At 45.8% G+C, this 23363-nt stretch overlaps 2 protein-coding genes across 2 annotated transcripts; one reads left to right on the top strand and one right to left on the bottom strand.

The window, feature by feature from the left end:
* Positions 1-558: 558 nt before the first annotated feature.
* On the top strand, positions 559-8699 carry RPF1 (ribosome production factor 1 homolog). The gene is made up of 9 exons (XM_040407939.1): positions 559-816; positions 1840-1896; positions 2012-2092; positions 3197-3292; positions 4566-4719; positions 4919-5001; positions 6824-7005; positions 7129-7255; positions 8568-8699. The coding sequence occupies exons 1-9, from the start codon at positions 583-585 to the stop codon at positions 8607-8609; spliced, it is 1056 nt and encodes a 351-aa protein (XP_040263873.1). The 5' UTR covers positions 559-582; the 3' UTR covers positions 8610-8699.
* A 6012-nt stretch (positions 8700-14711) lies between these two features.
* On the bottom strand, positions 14712-22940 carry GNG5 (G protein subunit gamma 5). Its single transcript, XM_040407937.1, has 3 exons — positions 22763-22940; positions 19528-19672; positions 14712-15848 (listed from the first exon to the last, which is right to left on the bottom strand). Exons 1-2 carry the CDS (start codon positions 22841-22843, stop codon positions 19547-19549), a joined length of 207 nt encoding a protein of 68 aa, XP_040263871.1. The 5' UTR covers positions 22844-22940; the 3' UTR covers positions 14712-15848; positions 19528-19546.
* Between the last annotated feature and the right edge of the window lie 423 nt (positions 22941-23363).

The raw sequence follows: 23363 nt of genomic DNA, 5'->3' as shown, positions 1-23363 counted from the left end.
TGAGGGGTTATTTTTGCGGGGCGATCTGTAGTTTTTATTGATACAATTTTGGAGAGTGTATGACTTTTTGATCATTTTTTTTTCGGGAGGTGAAGGGAACAAAAAATGGTGAATCGGCCATTTGAATAATTTTTTCAGTTACGATTTTCACCATATGGGATATTTTTATATTTAGAGCGTTTTGGATCGCTGCAGTGCAAATTATCTTTATTAACAACCCCCTTAAACCAGACCCCCCAAAATCCACACCTTTTTAGCCCTGTAAGTTATAAAAGGGGCAATCCTAGTTATGGGGGCCTTCTGGCTATCTCTCTGTTTGGGGCTATTGTTGCTGGCCCTCTGGTTTGGTCATGGTGCGGGGGTGGCCTCTGTTTTTGTTTTTTCTTGCCCCATACTATTTGTACAATATCTAAATTCACTCTAAATCAGAAGACAGCGCTTATATATTAGTATTTTATTCATGCGCCAGTTAGGCGCCGCACTACAACATTTTTTTTAATAGGTCTCGTCTCCATGACAACACAATAACCCGGAAGCGGAAGTGCACCGCCCGTCCCGGAAGTGCCTGCTCTCTGCTTCCACATGGCTGTAGGAAAGAACTCAGAGTCTGGAGATAGTAAAAAACGTAAGAAGAGTAAAAGTAATAAACCGGAGGAGAAGGATGCGGCGAGCGGGATCAGTCAGCAGCCCGGGCCCAGCGGCGGGGAGCAGCAGCAGCCGGCCAGTCACTTCCCTCCTACGTTCTCCGTGTCCGAGATCAAGAACAAGCAGCGCAGACAGTTCATGTTCATGAAGCTGAAGATGGAGAGGAGGAAGGTGAGGGAGGGAGTGATCCATAGCGACCAATCAGAGCACAGCTTGTATTCCCTCTCCTGCCCTGGGGAAATGAAAGCAGGCATCTGATTGGTTGTTCCAAGCAGCTGTTGGTTTGTACAGTTTTCTGTCAGGTTACACAAGGCGTTGTGGGGAGACCGCTGCTCTACTCTATAGGGGAATATCAGCGTTGTTTATCAGTCCTGCTGCTGGTACCAGCTATGGTGTGGCCATGTCACTGTGATGTAGTCCTCGAAATGACCTGGTGCGGTGTTGTAGTGACTACGGTGCTTGTTGGGACAGTGGGGCCTGTGATTCGTTCTCCTTTCCAATTTCTGTACAAAATATATCAATTGTAAATTGGAGACGACACAATCCCCCCCCCCCCCCCCCCCCTCCAAATATTCATTGCTTGAACTAAGCAGCATTTTTGTTCCCTGTTCTATAGGTGCCTGTATAGACGCTAGGCCTGTGATGTCCTGTTTCCGTTATGCAGGAGAGTCCTCCCCTGCATAACGGAAACGGGACGGATCAGTTTTGCAGCCCATAGACTTCTATTCCTCCTAAAGGCATTCCGTTACGCATTCCGTCATAGAATTGCGTTATGGTCCGTGGTAACAGAATCCATGATGCAATTCACCTTATACCACCAAATGAAGTATGAAATTCGCTCATCTCTCTAACTGCCAGTGTCAGACTATGCAGGGACCCCCCCCCCCCCCCCCCCCAAACTGGTAACGCCCATCTGGACCTTCATTACAAACGGCTAGCCATTCATTCATAACTTCTAGCTGGAGTAATAGAGGAAGGACACAACATAAAGTCATAAGAATAGATGCTCCAGAATTGTTACATAGGGAAATGCAAGTCATTATTAAGAAAGACATGTCAGGGAAGAGGACGGGTCTTCTTTAAAGTTGCCCTGATTTTCCTCTTCATGTCCATTACAGTCCGTGGGAACTAAGCGCTGCCCCTTTTCGGCCGTGTGTGGGATTGTGTACTGATGCATTGGTCATTTTCTTGCAGGAGAAGCTCGCTCTAAGGAAGAAGCGGAAGAAGGAGAGAGAGGCCCTCGGGGACAAGGTATGTTGCACCATCCGGGCCTGTCCCCAAAGGCTTCACTGGGCTATCTCCTAGTCAGGAGATGCTGATTTCTATACATTTATGATGTGTGTTTTTTGTTTTGTTTTTTGTATAGGCTCCACCAAAAGCTGTTCCCAAAACCATTGAAAATCAACGAGTCCCTGATGAAACCACAGTTGATCCCGAGGACGAGGAGGTAACGGCTTTTACATGAGCTCAATCTGAGCACGTTATACATTGCCCCCTAGTGGCCATTTTCCTTTAGCTTATATTTTGCAATAACAAGTAAAATATTAGGCTATAATAAAAATATGATGTGAAATAATCTAAATATTTAGGTTGTTTTCTCTAAAAGGAGTATCTGTTGATTTACACCCTATACATGACCAAGTCACTTGTGCTCTGATCTGCTTCCTGACTAAAGGCCCCAATACACATTAGTCTACTTTCACACTGGCGTTTTGGCTTTCCGTTTGTGAGATCCGTTCAGGGCTCTCACAAGCGCTCCAGAACGGATCAGTTTTGCCCTTAATGCATGCTGAATGATCCGCTCAGAATGCCTCAGTTTGCATTCAGATAATACAAACGAATCCGTTATGAACGGATCAGTCTGTGCAGATCCATGACTGATCTGCACCAAACGCGAGTGGGAAAGTAGCCTTTAAGTGATGTTGGTGGGACCGTCTGACAATCTAGTGTGTATGGGGAGCCCCTGCTCTTCGCCATCACATGATGTCAGGGGGGAGAGAAGGATTGGCCGAGGTGAATTTAACCACCTGATCCTTTCGTTCTCCCTGTGAGATCAGACATCACTAGAGGTTCCTGGCGGTGGGTTTCGCCTTTTCTAAAACATACACGCTCAGCCATGCATGTATATGAATGGGGGAAGGGGGGGTCCTGACAATGTATTTAAACACAGCTTTGAGCACTGGAGCACTGACCGGGGGGGGGGGGGGGGGGGGGGGGATAGTAGGAAAATAAAAAATAGGGATCTGGACTCCATAATTGCAGTACTACTCAGGTGTTAATGTTCCAAAATTGGGATTCCCTTTAAAAACAGTGGTGAGTTACCAGTGCTATACTGAGGGCAGAGAACTTTTTCACCACTGGTCTTCAATAAAGTGCCTTTTTTTTCCCCTTTCAGTCAGCATTTGGATTGATAATGGACACATTAAATGCCATAAAACTATAACTGTGTATATGGAGATGAACCCAGTAGTGTTCTTGTAATACATCAGTTGGTGACGGGTGTTTTGTGCTATGATGGTTAATGCTCTCCTTTGTCTTTCACCCACTCTAGGTGGCTTATGATGAAGCTACAGATGAGTTTGCACCTTATTTTAACAGGCAGACAGCACCCAAGATCCTTATCACAACATCTGACCGGCCCCGCGGTGTAAGCAGCCTCTGATTTCTCACCCTTCTTTCTGTAGCTCGTTATCACCCTAAGCGAAGATAATGGTATTAAATATTATACTTTCACCACATGCGAATCAGACCGTGGCTTTTTACTTTGTTTAAAGGGGTATTCCAACTCATCAACTTCCATAGGATATGCCATAAATGTTCAGTAGATGCGGGTCTCACCTTTGGGACTTGCATCTATGAGCTAAATGTGGGTGCCAACCCTCCTTGTGAGATGCATCACTGCTCCCCCCTCCATTCACTGCTGTGGGAGTGTCCAAAACAATCAAGCAAGCCTGGTTGGCTGTTTCTGTAACTCCCTTAGCAGTGAATGGAAAAGAGTGCACATGTGCAGCTGTCTCTACTTTTAAAGGGGTTGTCCAGGTTCAGAGCAGAACCCGGACATGTCTCCATTTTCACCCAGGCAGCCTCTCTGACCTGAGCACCGGAGCATTTCCACTCCGATGCTCTCCCTCACCCTGCACTTTTTTCTTTATATTTTTACACTGCTAGGCACTTAGCAGTGTTACCGGTGACATCACCGGATGGGCAGGCTTTAGTGCTGCCCTAGTCATTTTACAGGCTAGGGCAGGGCAGGGCTAAAGGCCGCCCATTAGTGCCAGTGACGTCACTGGGAACACTGCTAAGCAGAAGCCACCGCCTAATTTACCCATGGATATCCAGGTATGTCAGAGGGGCTGCCTGGGTGAAAACAGGGATATGTTCGGGTTCAGCTCTGAACCCGGACAACCCCTTTTAAAGGGAATAGGTCAATATCAGATCAATGGTGGTCAGACTCCTGACACCCCCACCGATTAGCTTCTTGAAGGGGGAGCAGCGCTCGTGTTAGCAGTGCTTCCACTTCATAATTACCTGTGCGCCGTCTCCTTTGCAGTGGTCGCACAGTGTAATTACAGCTTCTTGTCCTATTCACTTGAATGGGGTAAGCAGTTGTGATTACACCACATCTACCACGAGACAACATGCAGGTAATTTTGAAGAGGAAGCAGCTCTCACATGAGCATCACACCCTTCAAAGAGCTGATCACTGGGGGTACCGGCGGTTAGACGACCGTCGATATGAATTTAATTCCACACCTGGATGCAGCGACCATCTCACCAGAGGTGTCGGGGATACGCCGTTCATCTTGTAGGTTTGGAACTCGCATCTATCAGACATTTATGGCGACATCCCATAGCTTGTAGAGTGTGTGATAACACATTTTGGGTTCTCACTCCTCCTTTCCTACATCTTTCTCTTCCAGCGTTCAGTACGGTTTACAGAGCAGCTGAATTCCATTATACCCAACTCGCATGTGTATTACCGGAGGGGTCTCGCGCTGAAGAAGATTATCCCACAATGTATAGCAAGGGACTTCACAGACCTCATTGTCATCAATGAAGACCGTAAAGTTCCAAGTATCCTTTCAAGCTGCAATTTTCTTCCTGTTTTTACATGTGCTGCGTCCTTGTAAACTAACATTTTTCCAAGGATGTGGAAACATCTCACCATTTCTTTCAGCCCTTGTCAGTAGTTGTATGTAATAAAGGGATAAGCATGGATAGAATGTGTTCAAAATCCTTCTTTCCCAGTTGTCTCCTTAACTCTGTCCCTCAGATGGGCTTGTCCTCAGCCACTTGCCTGATGGACCCACAGCTCACTTTAAGATGAGTAACGTGCGTCTTCGCAAAGAAATCAAGGTACGTTTGTCACGTTACTTAACTTCAGCTTTCATCCCTTCACTGTAGTCTTTACTTTAAATAGCTGAGGCCCAGTGCTTGATTGGCCGACCGCTATCTTTCCTGGCTCCCCCATACATGTTTGGATCAGCCGTATTTGTTTTCATTGGGGAGAGAGGAGAAAGCTGTTGCCAGACACGTTTCGTGGCGGCTTAGCTCCAGAGAGAACAAAAGAATTGAGCGCTGAAATTCAAAGCTCTCCTAGGAGATCGTCAGTCGGGCGCCCCCCATACATATTAGACTGTCAGGCTTGTTCGTCCGACAATAGTATAATGTGTATGGGTCTGGGACACAGAAATGTTAGTGGAAATGAAGACAGTATGAGGCAAATTTACAGACAGATGTGCCAGACTGACCACGGTGGCTGATGCTGGATGATAAATTTGGTGCTCCTTTAGGCTGTAGTCTATGTTTACACCACCTACTAGTTGGCTTCCTTTGCTTCAGAATTTTTTTATTTTTTTTGTGGTGCTGCGTAACGGACATACAGATGCAGACAGCACATGGCCCCGCTGAAATGAATGGGTCAGCATCCGATCCTTAAACGCGGATCAGATGTGGAACAAAAATACAGTCTTGTGAATGGGGCCTAAAGGGGTTGTCCAGGGAGGAGAGGTCATTAATATTAAAAGGGCGGGTGTCTGACTCCTGACAACCCCCTCTGATCAGCAGTTTGAAGAGAACGTCTTTTCTCATCTTTACCTGGTTGCCTGCGGCGAGCAGGTGTAATTACAGCTCCTCCGTCCCATTCACTAGACTGGGAAGGAACAGTTGTTGTGGCACTCACGACCTAAGGATAAGTCATCAATATCAATCAATATTAAGTCATGGCCCCCTTTCTACAAAGCGCACACCCCTTCTGCGCCCACTTGCCAAGCAAAGTGTCCAAGACACTTAGTGAATATGGCAGACTACGTATTTACAGAATTCTGGCTCAATTTCCGTTAATAAGGGTCCATTCACACGTTCGTTGACCCATTCATTCTCTATGGGGCAGGGATGGATGCGGACAGCACACAGTGCGCTATCAGCATTTACAGAGCGCGGCCCCGAACTTTCGGTCCGCGGCTCCGGAAAAAAACAGAACATGTCCTATTCTTGTCCACAATTGCGGACAAGAATAGGCAGTTCTATGAGGGTGCCGGCCGGGTGTATTGCGGATCCGCAATACACCCGGGGTGTGAATGGACCCTTAATCTGCCCCTGTGTTTGTAAACTACGATCAGAAACCAGAGCACCCACACCATTCCTCAAATCTGTGATCGTTATCCAGTAGATTACTGTGACCCTGTGATTGACTTCAGTAGAGACCTCTGCTGGGCAGATTTTGTAAGCTCCGGTATATTCTGCTTCTACAAATGCCAGCCTGGGTTGGACATTCTCAGATGGATGCAACTTATGTTTCTCTGGTATTACATCTGTTGACCAGTAGAGGTCACCACTAGAAGTAGATGTTAAAGGACTACTGAACAGATGTGTCAGAGATCCACTGCTTGTGGTGGATAAGTTCTCAGTTGTATTCTTCAGGTCCCTACCAGCACAAACCTTTTAATAGTTGTGTGCACTACCACCGATTCAGGAATATAGACACCGGAGCGCAGGTTCAGCATTGCAGTCCTTTCATGCGCCTGCACGGTGGCACCCGGCTACCAGTGTAAAGGGAAACTGCAGCAGAGCTTTATTGAAGTAAATGGGGCCGGTTGCAGTGTCCAGGAAGGCTTCTGTGCAAGGGATGAACTTGTATACACGTTTTCTCATCTGTCTGCATTTGTACTATTCACAGAGGAAAGGAAAAGATCCAACAGAGCACCAACCTGAAGTCATCCTAAATAACTTCACCACTCGTCTCGGTCACTCCATTGGTCGCATGTTTGCCTCCCTATATCCACACAACCCCCAATTTACTGGAAGACAGGTGGCAACTTTCCACAACCAGCGGGATTACATCTTCTTTAGATACCACAGGTACGCGTTTCCAGTTTGCCCCTAGTCTCCTGTACAGAGCAGAGGCCGGAACCACAAGGTGATGTAGGTGTACACGAATACCCATGATCTGGTAAATCTATGATGCCATCTATTCATTTGCAGATACATTTTTAAGAGTGAAAAGAAAGTGGGAATTCAAGAGCTTGGACCACGATTTACGTTGAAGCTGAGGTCTCTTCAGAAGGGAACATTTGATTCAAAGTATGGAGAATATGAATGGGTTCATAAGGTAGGTCAGATGACTCAGGAGTGTGTTGTGGTGGTGGGATACAAGATTACGGCTTGTGATGCTTGCCTCTCTCATGGGGGAAGCATACATCTTTGTATGTAGGGCTTTTCCGGGAGTTCATTATTGATGGCCTATCCTTAGGATAAGTCATCAATATCTTATGGATAGGGGTCCGACCCCTGGCACCCCCTCGCTCATCAGCTGTTTAAAGAGGCAATGGCGCTACCCCTTCCCAGGTGAGTGACGTCACTTTTTGTTGCATGGCCTATTTGTAGCTCACCTCCGTTCCAGTGAATATTCCTGTGCTTGGTATCACTGGAGCGGTGTAGAATGCGACTTGTGATTTACATATATGTCCAGCTGTTGTCACTGCCACAGTGACTTCATGACACTGCCAGTGTGGCTTTATGGATGTAAGGGTTAATAAGCGCTAAATATAGAGAGAGAGAGAGATAGATATATATAGATATATATATCAGTGGAAGGGTGCACGGCCCAAAGGATAAGCAGTCCTTTCAATACAAAAATAGGCAGCACTCCAGGAAATAAATGAATAAACAATCACCTTTTATTCACCCATGTAGGCAGCGCAACGTTTCGGCTCAGCACTGGAGCTTTATTTATTTCCTGGAGTGCTGCCTATTTTTGATATAGAAAAAATATTACACACACACACACACACACACACACACACACTCTGCATCCGAGCCGCGCGGACCAATTCACTGTCCGCATCCGTTGCTGAGTTCCGTGGCCCCGCAAAAAAAAATATAACGTACTATTCTTGTCCGTTTTGCGGACAAGAATAGGCATTTCTACAATGGGCCGCCTGTTTGCGGACCGCAAAAAACGGAACGGTCGTGTGCATGAGGCCTTAAGGCGTTTTTTTTATATGGTGCCTATATATAAATTGTCATTCTGATTTATCAGTGGCGCTGCACTACAGCAGATCTTCTTCTGGGTTTCTTTTTGCTCCTCTATTAGGTGACATGTCCGAGAGATTCTCCCTTGGAAGCAGTGCTGTGTAGTGTAGTTCACAATCTGAAAAAACTATAAAATCTGGGATAATCTTGGGCTGGGTTCACACCACGTATGTGTAAACAGATACCATACATTGGCATTGTAAAAAATAAAATATATACTTTTTTTTATTTAGCATATAAGTTAAACGTAGGGCAAAAACATGATGTAAACCCAGCCTTATGGGTATTACTGCTCTGGGAAACTTTTTTTTTTTTTCTCTAACCGCACTAATGTAGTAAAACGTATTACCGTACTTTATTCTAATATGTTTTGCTTTCTGTCCTTATAGCGACATGAAATGGACACAAATAGAAGAAAATTCCACCTATAAGACTTTTCATCCTTTGCTTGAAAGCTTCAACCATCTGTAATAGAAGGAGACCAGCAGCTTCCACTTGTCTAGAGCCCGATTTAATGGAACTGGACAGAAAAAGACCCCAGAAGAGAGAATATAATTTTTTATTTTCATTAAAGGAATGAATGGGATGATGGCTTCATTCTGCTCTACAGGATCCCGTGGTGTTAGAAACTCCATCCTTTCAGATCGTCCCATGATAGCAATCAGCTTTTCATGTGGAAAGTCTCCCTGACTCTTGTATCTGGACCCGAGAGATTTCTCGTTCATGTGTTAAGTTTCCTGTTTAGCAGCTTGTAAAATCACAGTTAAAGGGAACCTGGCAGGAGCTTCACGTGCTCCCTCCTTACAAAGAGCTGTGGTTTACATTTTATCAGCTACATAGTTTAACACCTGTATTATAGATCCTGGCTTGACACGTGAGCATGGCTTATCCTCAGAAGAGGTTGTCGGGGTCTGACACCCTGCACCCCCACCGATCAGCTGTTCCCTTCAGCCTCCGGCTCTTGATTGGAGCAGGAAGCTCCATGACTTGGTTACTGCGGGGTCACCACTCCTTGAAGCGAATAGAAGTAGTGCTGCAATAACCCGCCACGACCGCCACACTTTTTAGTTGTATAATTCCTGCTCCATTCAAGAGCTAGTACCGACTCTGGAGGCTGAAGGGAACAGCTGATGGGTGGGGATGCGAGGTGTCAGACCCCCACCAGTCGGATATTAATGACCTCTCCTGAGGGGCCTAGAAAACCACACCAAATAACAGGAAAGATGCATCAGATTTCTCATCCAGCGTAAGACATTTTAATAAATCTGTCCTGTAGACCTATGGAGAGAAGTGTGTGTGGTTCTTCTCCAGCTCCTCTCTACTTGTCTTGACAAGGGGAGACCCTTCAGCCCAGCTTCTTTCTGTGCATGGCTCCATTTAAAACTGTGTGTAAACTTACCACATCAACGACCTGCGGTCAGGAGCTAACATGCACCCATATTACTTATGTCTGAATGAGACCTAAAACGCAGATCTTGGCAGTAGGGGGAGCCCATCTATTTCACGCTGACCTTGTGATTAAAGCAGTTGGCCAGTTTATATTACTAGCTGCACAGTTATTACTACAGCTAGTAACAATTCGGACTGATGTCCGATAGTTTAATAAGAATAATTCATGTTTACACGCCGGTCCCCTGACCTGTGTGCCGGTGCTGCGCTGGGAACACGGCCGCTCACGGAGGATTCCATCTGTAAATTGCCTCCATTCACTTATACTGGGGACAGACTGCGCATGTGCTAGTCCCTCCTGTCTGTCCACAGTATAAGTGAATGGAGGCCACTGATGGATGTTATCCTCTGTGAGCAGCCATTTTCCATGGCCCACGGGTCAGGGGGTCCAGCATGTAACATCTCATTACATGGCCCACAGGTCAGGGGGTCCAGCATGTAACATCTCATTATATTGCCCACGGGTCAGGGGGTCCAGCATGTAACCATGAATTATTTATATTAAACTAACATCAGCGCCGATAGTTTAGTGACGACGATTGCTAGCAGCATGGGTGTGCTGTTCCCAGTACATGGACGGCTAGTAATAGACCTGGCCGACCCCTTTAAGGCAGCATAAACACTGCTCGTTTCCATGGTTACGACCACCCTGCAATACATCAGTGGTGGTTGTGCTTGCACGCTATAGGAAAAAAAATAAAAATAAATGACGGTTTCTCTGGGGACCGGGACCTCATATAGGCTGGTTCTTTTTTTTTTTTTTATAGTATGCAAGCACAGCAACGCTGATGGGTGGCAGGATGGTCGTAACTAGGAATGAGCGACTCAACTTCGGATGCTTCATCTGAAGTAGATTTGCATAAAACTGTTAGAATACTGTACAGAGCGAGCTCTCTGTACAGTATTAGAATGTATTATCTCTAATGAGCGGACGTTACTTCGCAAAGACTCAAGACTTCAGGTAATTTCAGAAATTAATTTCTACTGTAAAAAAAAACTACTTTGTACCGAACTTGGGTTCAGTTCCAAGGTACCACCGCAAAGTAATAACTTCAACTTTTTGGAGTCAGTACAATCTAATACTGTATAGAGCGCTCACTCCGTACAGTATTCTAACGAAGTTTTAGGCAAATCTACTTCAGATGAAGCATCCAAAGTCTATTTGCTCATCCCTAGTTGTAACCATGGAACTGAGCAGTGTATATAATGATAGAAAAATTAATCCAGCAAAGTAACATGGATAATAACAATACATTACTAAGTGGTTTGTATTAACTTTCGCTACATAATAAATTCTATTCACTTACCGTAAGTGACAACCCCTTTAAAGCAGTTGTCGAGGAATGTCTAACCTTTAGAGGATTCCTGCCTCTGCTATGAACTAGGGCTGCAGCTAACGATTATTTGTCGATAATTTAATCCATTAATTGGGAAAAAACACAAAAATTCCAAAACAAAGAGTTTTATATGATTTTACTTGAAAAATTATGTTCAAAGGCCATATTAAAACAAATTGTGGGTGGAGCTGTTATGGGGAGGGGGGGAGATCTGTGGGTAGCACTGTTATGGGGAGGGGGGGGGGATCCGTGGGTGTCACTGTTATGGTGAGGGGGGGGGGGGGGATCCATAAGGCCCCTTTCACACGGGCGAGTATTACGCGCGGATGCGATGGGCGAGTTGAACGCATTGCACCCGCACTGAATCCTGACCCATTCATTTCTATGGGGCTGTGCACACGAGCGGTGATTTTCACGCATCACTTGTGCGTTGCGTGAAAATCGTAGCATGCTCCTCTTTGTGCGTTTTTCACGTAACACAGGCCCCATAGAAATGAATGGGGTTGCATGAAAATCGCAAGCAAGTGCGGATGCGGTGCGATTTTCACGCACGGTTGCTAGGAGACGATCGGGATAGAGACCCGATCATTATTATTTTCCCTTATAACATGGTTCTAAGGGAAAATAATAGCATTCTGAATACAGAATACATAGTAAAATAGCACTGGAGGGGTTAAAAAATAAATAAAAATAATTGAACTCACCTTAGTCCACTTGATCGCGCAGCCGGCATCTCTTCTGTCTCCTTTGCTGAACAGGACCTGTGGTGACGTCACTCCAGTCAGGATCATGTGACGTCACCACAGGTCCTGTTCAGCAAAGACGACAAGTGGACTAAGGAGAGTTAAATTTATTTATTTTTTTAACCCCTCCAGCGCTATTTTACTATGCATTCTGTATTCAGAATGCTATTATTTCCCCTTATAACCATGTTATAAGGGAAAATAATACAATCTACAGAACACTGATCCCAAGCCCGAACTTCTGTGAAGAAGTTCGGGTACCAAACACGCGATTTTTCTCACGCGAGTGCAAAACGCATTACAGTGTTTTTCACTCGCGCGGAAAAATCGTGTGTGTTCCCGCAACGCCCGTGTGAAAGGGGCCTAACAGTGCCATACACAGATCCCCCTCCCCATAACAGCCCCAGCCCCGCTGCTCACAATAGACTATTCCGGCAGTAACTTTTACTCAACGCATCTTTATTACCTTACAATGAAGCTCAGGTAACAGGCAGAGCGGGCGGCGGCGTAACCTCACTCACGTGACGCACCTGCCCCACCCACTTTATGAATGAAGGAGGCAGAGCAGGTGCGTCACGTGAGTAAGTGATGTTACGCCGCCGTCCGCTCTGCCTGTTACTGGGGCTTTATTGTAAGGTAAAATAAAGATGCAGTGATTTAAAGTAAACCGCCCGTATAGCAACGAATCAGCGATTATTCGATAACTGGATTCGTCGCCGACGAATACCATTATCGATAAAGTCGATTAATTGTTGCAGCCCTAGAATTCATACTTACCTGCTCCCCCGCCTCTGTTTGCTGGCTCCTGCAGGTCCATCATCCGGTCTGCGGATTGTTTAATACCTCCTGGGCATGGTCACCTGCTCGCCACAGCCAATGACTGGCTTCAGGAGTCACATCACTCCTGAAGCCAGTGGTTGGCTGTAGCAAATTGGGTGACCACGCCCAGGAGGAAGTAATCCATGGACCTGCAGGCGAACAAAACCAGAGACTGAAGGTTAGACATTCCTGGACAACACCTTTTATTGGCGTTAGATGTTTGCCATGGTTTAGTAAGTTAGAACAAAATTACATTTTGGTCGAATCTCAACTACCAATTTAAGGAGTTAGCCTTTTGATTGAGTACACGTGTTTTATTGAAGACTGTGTAAGGCCATATTCAGATTTGTTGCAATTAAAGGCAGTTTCTGGAAATGCATGCATGTGAACATATCCCAAAAGCTGGGTTTTAAATGTTTATTACACCACCTGCAACATTCAGCCATAGAAGGGTTACTTTAAGTGTAACACATCTGTGATAGTGACAGTGCTCAGGGTTAAGTATGTGATGAAGCCTTGCCCTTAGTGTAGCTGTTAGGCCACCTGCACACGGGTGCAAGTGAACACACACAAAATCTGCATGAATTGTGGTTTTTGGTGTAGATTAGATGCGGTTTTGCCGCAGATCTCGCCCTTCCATAGAAAAGGGTGCAGTCCACAGCTAAAACCACAAAGGTCGATTTCCGCACAGAAAAAAAAAAATCTGCATAGTGTTCGTGAGATTTGTTTAATTTCGTAAACTTTGCCGGTACCGTAATACGCTGCAGTTTGTCTGCATGTTAAAAAAAAAAAGTGCATATTCCACTATGTGTGCAGGTGGCCTAAAGGATTTGGCCAAGTTTTACATGTATCCACAGAAGAAGTGATGTCCAATTGGTTGGGGTCCCACAAGATCAGTGGTTTTCTGTCGTCCCATATGAATGGAGCATGCGTATTACTGTCCCCTTATCCCAGTGGGACTGCTTGAGATTGCCAAGTACTATCCTACGCTTCTCTTCAGCAGTCCTCTGGTGCAGATTATATACATTCTTTTCCACAGATTTTCATGCAGAAAATCCACAGCGCAGTACGGTACCAGCAACGTTAATGAGATGTTACAAGTCTCATATACACTGTGCACATTCTGTATACATTGAAATTAACTGCTGCGGCTTTCAAAACGTGCAGCATGTCAATTGTTTGCAGATCCATGGCTGTTTTTTTTCCCACAGAACTGAATGTGGTTGTTAAAATCCACACCAAAAACAGCATAAGGCCTCATGCACACGGCTGTTGCCTACAAACAGCGGGTCCGCAATACACAGGCACCGGCCGTGTGCACCCCGCATCATGGATGCGGACCCATTCACTTGAATGGGTCTGCAATTCGGGAGATGCTGTGCGGAACGGAGGCACAGATTGGAAGCACTACGGAGTGCTTCCGTGCGTTTTCTGTCCGTGCCTTCGCACCGCAGACCCTATTCCCAAGTGAATGGGTCCGTGATCCGCATGCGGCAGCCCCACGGTTGGTGCCCATGCATTGCGGACCGCAGCACAGGGCTCATGCGCACAGCCGTTGGGTGGCCGTATTGCGTATCACTTGAATGCGTCCACAATTCCAGAGATGCGGAACGGAGTCACGGAAGCACTACGGAGTGCTTCTGTGGTGTTGCTTTCCGTTGTTCCACACTGCAAATATGAAATGTAATTTTTTTGGCGCCGCGGACCCATTCAAGTTGAATGGGTCTGGACCGCTGCACGGATGTTGCCCACGCATTGGGGATCGCAATTGTGGTCCCCTATGCACGGAACGGCCGCACAACATCCGTGTGCATGCGGCCTAAGGCCGAGTTGACACTTCAGTTATTTCCATCTGTTTAATCTGGTGCACATCTTTCCATTAGACATGATATCTGAATAGGCTTCTCTACTGGTTTTGGCTGACAATAACTGAAGTGCGAACTCGGCCTAAGAAGCGCAGAAATGTGTTTAATTGCATTTTTTATGCAGTTCCGCAGTGTGAAGTGGGCGCGTAACCTTGACCACTGCTCCATTCATAAGGGGACACACACAGCACCCTCCATTCTTGTCACTGGTGATCCGTGTGGATAAGGGGATACATTTAAAACTCAGCACAACAACTTCTTTAAGGCATTCTAGGAGTTGTAGTTCCACCGATATAGATGAACCTGAGACAAGACGCATATGTGGTTAGACATTTTAATTATTTTCTTTGAGCGTAGAAACATTTCACATGTTAAAAATCCACAAATACTCTGCATCAACATAAAATGTAGACTTTCGGGACAATTTGCCACAAACAGTTATGTTTTACTGAAGTTATTTTTTTGCTGGTTACAATGAGATTAATAATTATTTGTGTAAGCTCTGAAAAGACCGATACAGAACTGTCCCCAGATAGCACTGCCTCCAAATCCAAGTGGTAGGACACCAAATTACAGGGAAGCCACGTAAGGACTAAACCCTACTTTTTAAAAAAAAAAAACTTTCCTACAGCCTCTATCAGGAGATATTTTATTATGTGCATCCACTATCTAATATTTCAAATCAAGGTCATCATTACAGAAACCTAGATTTTTATTTTTAATTTGCTTCCCTTCTAGATTTAAGAGTTCAAATCACATTAAAATGGTTCTTTAATTTCTCTAGTGGTAGATTAAGGCTACGACCACGCGGTGCAGCCATGCTGTGGTCGAGCACGGCTGCGGTTGTACGGGTCTAATTAAGCTAATGAGACCGCACTGTTCAGTGGGTCTGTATTGTTAATGGTCGTGCCGTATTGAAGGTGCCATGCGGCCATTAACAATGCAGACCGACTATGCAGTGAGGTCTTCATTAGTTAAAAAAAAGAGGCAGCTGTGGCCCAATTGGTCACACTATACTTAACCGCAGCACGGCCGCATCCTGAACGCCCCATGAGCACGCATTGTGTGGTCGTAGCCCTTATTCAGACGGGCCTCCCGAAATCCACCTGAATCAAGCGTAGATCAGCACAGCCAGAAAAAGGTCAGATCAGTTGAACTGTGAGAGATGCAGACATAATATGGATTCTAAAAGTCGACCAAAAAGGCGCTACGTAAACCCAGGCAAATATAAAAGGAAACATTTATTGTGATTAGTCACCAGTGTAGAAAACGGATTTTTCTGTTAAAATTATAACGCAAATCACTGCAAGTAGCTCACAACGGAGAGGTAGATGTTACATTTTCGGTGCTGGACATGTACAGTAGAAAACTTGGCACATCCCATGGGTCAGCTTTGTAGAGTTACGCCGAGCGGTTCCTTCAGAGCGAATGGTCATCCAGCTAAAAGTTAATTAAATCTGTAGAGAATTGGTGAGAAGAAAATCAGAATCATCATAAGTGAACAGTATTTACCCAAATGTCCTTGATCATAATGATACCATGTGTAGAGGAGCTGAACAGCCTCCATATGCAGGAGCCCTAAACCAAAAGGCTTAGTGGTTTTCCAAGATTCTTTTAATCCATGATCTATCCTCTGGATAGGTCACGAGTATCTGAGCAGTGGGGCCATCGTCAATCAGCTGTTTGAGAAGGAACCGACACTCCTGTAAATCACCAAGGCCTTCTCTCTGCTGACCAAGCACAGCGCCGCACACTGTATAGTGGCCGTGCTTGGCATCACAGCTCAGCCCCATTCCCTTCTATGGAGCAGAGCTTAGGCTATGTGACTGACAAACGTGATGTCACTAACCGAAGGAAAGCTGATCATCAGTCTGTGTATAAGAACCTTAAAGGGGTTGTCAGAGTTAATTTTTTGTTCTTTACAATTCACTTACTTTATCTCCATTTGCTTCTTTCTAAGATTTTACTGAGGGTCACATGACCTGCGAGGTCAGCTTCTCTCCCTGCTCTGATGATGTTTGGTGCACAAGCCTGAGAAAGCAGATATGAGTCTGTACAGAAGACATCACTGTGCTGGCCACGCACCCTGCACTGCCCTCTGCTCTCTCCCTGGATTCTTAAAGGGTTTCTGTCACCTGAAAAGTGGATATTAAGGTGGCTGACATTAGCGATGTGCTAATGTCAGCTGAACATAACTATATTAGTGCCATCTGACTGTCTGCCGCCGATCTAAAAAAATAAAAAACTTTTATCATATGCTAATTAGCCTCTAGGAGAGGGGGGGGGGGCGTTGCACCTGCTCCTAGAGGTTCCGTTCTCCCACCTCTGGCCACGCTCTGCTACACTAGATTGACAGGGGCAGACATCGTTGGTCTTCTACCTCCGGCCCTGTCTGCAGTGTAAATCTCGCACCATTTAGTATTCGGTGCAGGCGCAGTGAGTGAAGGGCGCTCGCCGGCTGCCAGCTTCCTCACTGCGCCGAATACTGAACGGCGCGAGATTTACACTGCAGACAGGGCTGGAGGTAGAAGACCAACGATGTCTGCCCCTGTCAATCTAGTGTAGCAGGGCGTGGCTCTCCAACTGTTGTAAAACTACAATTCCCACCATGCCCTGCTGTAGACTGATAGCAGCCTGGGCATGCTGGGAGTTGTAGTTTTGTAACATCTGGAGAGCCTCAGGTTGGCCATCCCTGCTCAATACCCCCCCCCCCCCCTCCTAGATGCTAATTAGCATATTATAAAAGTTAGAGCTGGCACTAATATAGTTATGTTCAGCTGACATTAGCACATCGCTAATGTCAGCCACCTTAATATCCATTTTTTAGGTGACAGAAACCCTTTAACCCCTTCAGCAGCAGACTCAGGGCTGAAGGCTTTACTGAGTAGCTGCAGGCAGTGAGTGGACAAATGCTGGGCACAGGAGCTGAAAGTAGTTCTGCAGAGCATTACATAAGAACAGGTAGGGGGAAGATCCTGTATGTATCAGCAGTGTCATTATACAGCTGGGACTTGTAGTCCTACACATACAACATACTGCTGAGTCTCCCAGCAGGCAGACCCGTCACTCAGGGCAGCTCTTGTATTCACTCCCTTTGCAGAGCAGGGGCAGAGATTGTTGTTATTGCAGGTAAACAAATGGCCAGAAGAGAACCAGGGAAATGAGAAAAAATTATTATATTTTTTTGCTGAAAACTTAGCTATATATTTCTGACCATCAGATGTACAGTGTGTATGTATATATATATATATATTTTTTTTTTTTTCATAACTCTGACAACCCTTTATGGTCATTTTCACAGCGTGAGACCTCATGCACAGGGGCGTTGTGCGGCTGTTCCATGCATTGGGGACCGCAATTTGGGGTCCCCAATGCACGAGCAACATCCATGGAGCAGCCGGGACGGATTGAGACCCATTTAACTTGAACGGGTCCGTGATTCGTCCGCACCGCAAAAAAATAGAACATGTTCAAGTGAATGGGTCTGCATCCATGATGCGGGAAGCACACGTTTGCGGGTCGCAATACGGCAACGTGCATGAGGCCTTATAATGCTGTGTTGCTTCCTGACCTCTGCTGTACTGATGCCATTACACGAGTACGGGTTAGTACAGCTGGGGTCAGGCAGCAACATACCGCATTATAAAATCATTGTAACGCCATGAGTTTGTATCACAGGAACAGGATTCAGTCTGGGAAACGCCTCTCTCACACGGAGAGTATTTCACAGACTGAAACCACTTGTGTGAAGTTATCCTAAAGGAGCCATTCAATCCATCCAGCGGTCAGCCAAATGCATATCTGGCCAACAGTTATTACTCCCAACCCCTCAAATCGTATGCATGTGTTCTCAATAAGGAGTGTATGTAGTTATCATATCATACACCTCCGGTGGGGGGTTTATCTCCTTGAGAACAAAGGATCAGGCATGTAGAAATTCAACATACCCACCTCTTCCCCTATATCTGCCACTGGTGTCAGGACACCGGGACCCTATTAGATAACTGGCTAATGTCCATGGTGGTGTCCCAACTGCACCAGCACCAGCCCATATAAAATTCCCTTCCATTTCAACATGCTTGATCCCTTCATCCCATATGAGATAAGCAGCTGCCAGGTGTCTAGTAGCTGCACATTCCCCTCTCCCCATTAAAGGGGGACAAAGTGGGATCCACCTGCAATAAAGTATAGTTACTCACCTTACAATTCCCACAATGCTGCTTCGGTTTTCCCGGCAGGGCTCCGTTTACTCCGATCATGTGGACAACATGTGAGCACTGCAGCCAATCACTGGCCCCAGCAGTGCACCGACTGAAGGATCCAGCGACTGGCTGCAGTGGTCACGGGTTGTCGAAGTGACATCACTGCTGTGGCCGGACAAACAGAGCCCTGACGGAAGAAATGGAGTAACTGGCTTTGGGCAAGTAAAGCTCTATACTTTACTGCAGGTGGATCGCATGTGCCATCGCGTTTTCACCCCTGTATGTCACATGCACCAGCTAACGGCTACTGAAGGTGGACAGGTCCAATATTCTTGCATTGTCCTACCCAGTGCCCTTTCAAGGACGTCTCTAGGATCTAGTAAGGGTACTGTCACACTTGCGGCAGAGGATTCCGGCAGGCAGTTCTGTTGCCAGATGCAAACTGATGGCATTTGTCAGACGGATCCGGATCTCTCTGACAAATGCATTGAAATACCGGATCCGTCTCTCCGGTGTCATCCAGAAAAACTGATCCGGTATTTATTTATTTTTTGCATTTTTAAAGATCTGCACATGCGCAGACCGTAAAAACGGATCTGTTTTGCCGGTTCCGGCACTAATCCATTTCAATGGAAATTAATGCTGGATCCGGCAAGTGTTCAGGATTTTTGGCCGGAGAGAAAACTGCAGCACGCTGTGGTATTTTCTCCGGCCAAAAAACGTAAGAGGGACTGAACTGATGCATCCTAAATGGAATGCTCTCCATTCAGAATGCATTAGGATAAAACTGATCAGTTTTTTCCCCCGGTATTGAGCCCCTGTGACGGAACTCAATACCGGAAAATAATAAGGCTAGTGTGAAAGTGCCCAAAGCCTATGTTCTACCAGCTGCGTGTGTTAAAAAAAAAAAATAAAATCACAGGAGTCAACTTACCATCGGGAAAAAAAAAAATTTACAGGAAAGAGCAAACTTTTGGAGGTCGGAAAGGATTTGTGCTCGAAGAGATTCCAGTTAGTAAGGGATCGTGTTGTGCGTTCTGCATACAGAACTGCTTCAGATCAGCGGCCGCCTGAGAAACCTGCAAAACACAAGAAGACATTAGTTGGCTCACTTGGCACCAGAATTCTCATGCCCATGCTGTGCGCCACATTTACTGAGCGTTTCAGACACTGCTGGCACCCAGCTTGGCAAATCTGCATGGCCCAGTATGAAAGGGGTGTGGCTTCACGGAATGGGCGTGGCTTATGTCGCACCACTGTGTATAACTGCGGCAGAACTCTGGCCGTGATTGGATGACCTGGTAAATGACAGCACAGCGAATGTGCCCGCGTCCTCACCACCGCCATGGTGTACAGCAGGTTCCATCAATGTTGCACAGGCAAGTGCCAGGGCGGAGACACCCAAACCTTTGTAATGGCTCAGTCATTCAGAAAACCCCTTCAACAGCAAGTACAAGGTTTTCCTGTTTTTCCACCAGGATTTGCTTTTTTCGGAATTTCGTGTCAATGTTCGAAACCACCTTTGACTCATAAGATTTGGTAATCAGGATCCATTTGCTTATATACGTGTTTTATAGGCCGAATGTAATCTCTGCACTTTTGTTAATTATACACACACTTTTTTTTTTCCTTTTTACACACGTGTGATAGATAGATAGAGATATATATATATATATATATATATATATATACACACACACATATATATCTATATATACACAACACATACTATTTAGACAAAAGTATTGGGACACCAACAGGAGCTTTTAAGACACCCCATTCTAATTTCATAGGCATTAAAAGGAATGTGTCATCAGAAAATTACCTATTATTTATATCACATTTTTAAAGTTTTTTTTATGTTATTTTTAACTTTCCATGTCAATATTTATATTTAAACAAAAACCATAAAATCTCGCAGTTTTCGCATCTTCTTATCTGTCATTCTAATCCAGCCTGTAATGATATCACCTCTGTGTAAAGATAAGACAGGATCCACAATAGGCGATTGTCCTAGGCTACTTTCACACTTGCGTTGTTGGATTCCGGCAGGCAGTTCCGTATGCAAACGAATAGCATTTGTTTCCGGACCTGGATGCGGATCCGTCTGACAAATGCATTGGAACACCGGATCCGTCTCTCCGGTGTCATCCGTATTCATTTTTTTTCCACATTTATAAAGGTTTGTGCATGCGCAGACCGGAAAACCGGATACGGCATTAATGCATTTCAATGGAAATGTTACAGAATTTTGGCCGCATGCTGCGGTATTTTCTCCGGCCAAATACCATAAGAGGGACTGAACTGAATGCTCTCCATTCAGAATGCATTAGGATAAATCTGAAGCGTTTTTTTCCGGTATTGAGCCCCTAGGACGGAACTCAATACTGGAAAGCTTTAACGCTAGTGTGAAAAGTAGCCTCTGTTGTAATTCGCCCCACCGCTGTTGGATGGGGTTGAGGTCCGGTGTCGTCGATATGTCCTGAACGCATTGCACCCGCACTGAATCCTGACCCATTCATTTCTATGGGGCTGTGCACACGAGCAGTGATTTTCACACATCACTTGTGCGTTGCGTGAAAATCGCAGCATGCTCCTCTTTGTGCGTTTTTCACGTAACGCAGGCCCCATAGAAATGAATAGGGTTGCATGAAAATCGCAAGCAAGTGCGGATGCGGTACGATTTTCACGTACGGTTGCTAGGAGACGATCGGGATGGAGACCCGATCATTATTATTTCCCCTTATAACATGGTTATAAAGGGAAAATAATAGCATTCTGAATACACGATGGATCATGTGATGGATCATGTGATGACCGGAGTGACGTCACCACAGGTCCTGTTCCTCCACACAGCTAAGATGAAGACAGAAGAGATGCCGGCTCCGCAATCAAGTGGATTAAGGGGAGTTAAATTATTTTTAATTTTTTTTTAACCCCTCCAGCGCTATTGTACTATGCATTCTGTATTCAGAATGCCATTATTTTCCCTTATAACCATGTTATAAGGGAAAATAATACAATCTACAGAACACCGATCCCAAGCCCGAACTTCTGTGAAGAAGTTCGGGTTTGGGTACCAAACATGCGCGATTTTTCTCACGCGAGTGAATTGCATGAGAATTCTGGTGCAAAGTTATGCACTCGTGCAGAAAAATTGTGCATGTTCCCGCAACGCACCCGCACATTTTCCCGCAACGCCCGTGTGAAAGAGGCCTAAGGGTCAACAGTAGGACCCCTGCGACGAACAGAATGGCCGCTCCATTTCTATGGGAGTTCCGGAGATAGCTGAGCACGTGCTCCTATTTTGTTTTTTTAGGCTGGTGGTACACGACTAGATTATTTTTATGGTAATTTTTATTATTTCACAGCTCGCAGTCCGTGCTGGTGATGAGGAGTTATCAGTATATTGCGCTATAGACGTGTATTACTTTATTTATTTATCACGGTTTTCCAATATTGGCTGTGATTTTAAAAGCTTGGGTTGGCAACTCCCGGCAGTAGGACCCCCCCATCTAAGGGTCCATTCGCACGGAACGGAGCTACGGATGCGGAAAGCCCCAGTTATGCGGACCCAGAAATACGGTAAAGGTCGCGCTTTCGGTCAGGTTACTATGGATACGACGTACATGCCGGGAGACACTGCAAACCAATCCGCTGTTAGGCTACATGCACACGACTATGTGTTTTGCAGTCTGCAAATTGCAGATCCGCAAAAAAAAAAAACTCATGACATCCGTTTTTTTTTTTTTTTTTGTGGATCCATTGTAACAATGCCTAAAACGGACAAGAATAGGACACGGACATAGTGATGCGGACCGCACACGGTGAGCTGTCCGCATTTTTTGCAGACCCATTGAAATGAATGGGTCCACATCCTATCCACACAAAAAACGGAACGGACACAAAATACGTTCGTGTGCACGAGGCCTTAGGACCTCCCCAAGGATTTGATACTTTTAAGGACCTGCTAGACAAACAAGTGCATGGAAAATCTATCACCAGTGCAGACACAAGGAGGACTGGAGCAGCACACACAGCCCTATGGCACAGCTCGGGACAAATAAAGGCCAGGAGCGCCCCTCCCCCTCCCCCGGGAGGAAGTTTGTGGGGTCTCCCTCTAATTCTTGGAATCCGCTCTTCTATTCGGAGTCTGCTCTCCCTCTCACCTTCACCCGGTTGATGCCGGCCTCCACCCGCAGCTGCTGCACCACCTTCTTCATAGCGGACACGTTCGCTGTCGCCGACATGTTGGCTGCTAAACTTTCCGCCCAACTTTTCCGCTGTGTATCTTCACAAGCAGAGGCTAGGGGCCGCGCATGCGCTTTAGTGCTTCCTAGCGGAGGGACAGGGGCGGGGCGGGGCGCGCCACCGACTCCAAGGCGTCGGGGCCGCGCAGATGGGAGGGGCAGGAAGGGCGGGAAATGATAATGGTGTTGTTGTTTCTCGTTTCCTGAGAGACTTTTTTGTCGTCTGTCATGAGGGCAGATAGGAGCGAGCTTCCCCGGCAGAAATAGGGTCTGCCTGCAGTTATTTATGGAGCTTCGGTGCCAGATAATCCTCTGTGGTGGGGAGGAGATTTGTGAAAGTAGTAATAAAATACAATTATTGTATTAAAAATGTATGGTTCTGCTTACTTTATAAGTTGTCCTCGTTTTGTGACACTTCCCCTCTCAAAGCAAATATGGCTGCCGGTGCTACGTTTAATGATGCAGCAAACTCCTTATTTTCCGGGAGCTTCCTGGACTTTCCAGGCGAACGTTGTGCATC

The sequence above is a fragment of the Bufo bufo genome, chromosome 9, assembly GCF_905171765.1.
Source record: "Bufo bufo chromosome 9, aBufBuf1.1, whole genome shotgun sequence".
NCBI classification, from domain to species: Eukaryota; Metazoa; Chordata; class Amphibia; order Anura; family Bufonidae; genus Bufo; species Bufo bufo.
The sequence above is the reverse complement of the archived record's forward strand: the minus strand, read 5'-3'. Positions and strand labels throughout refer to the sequence as shown.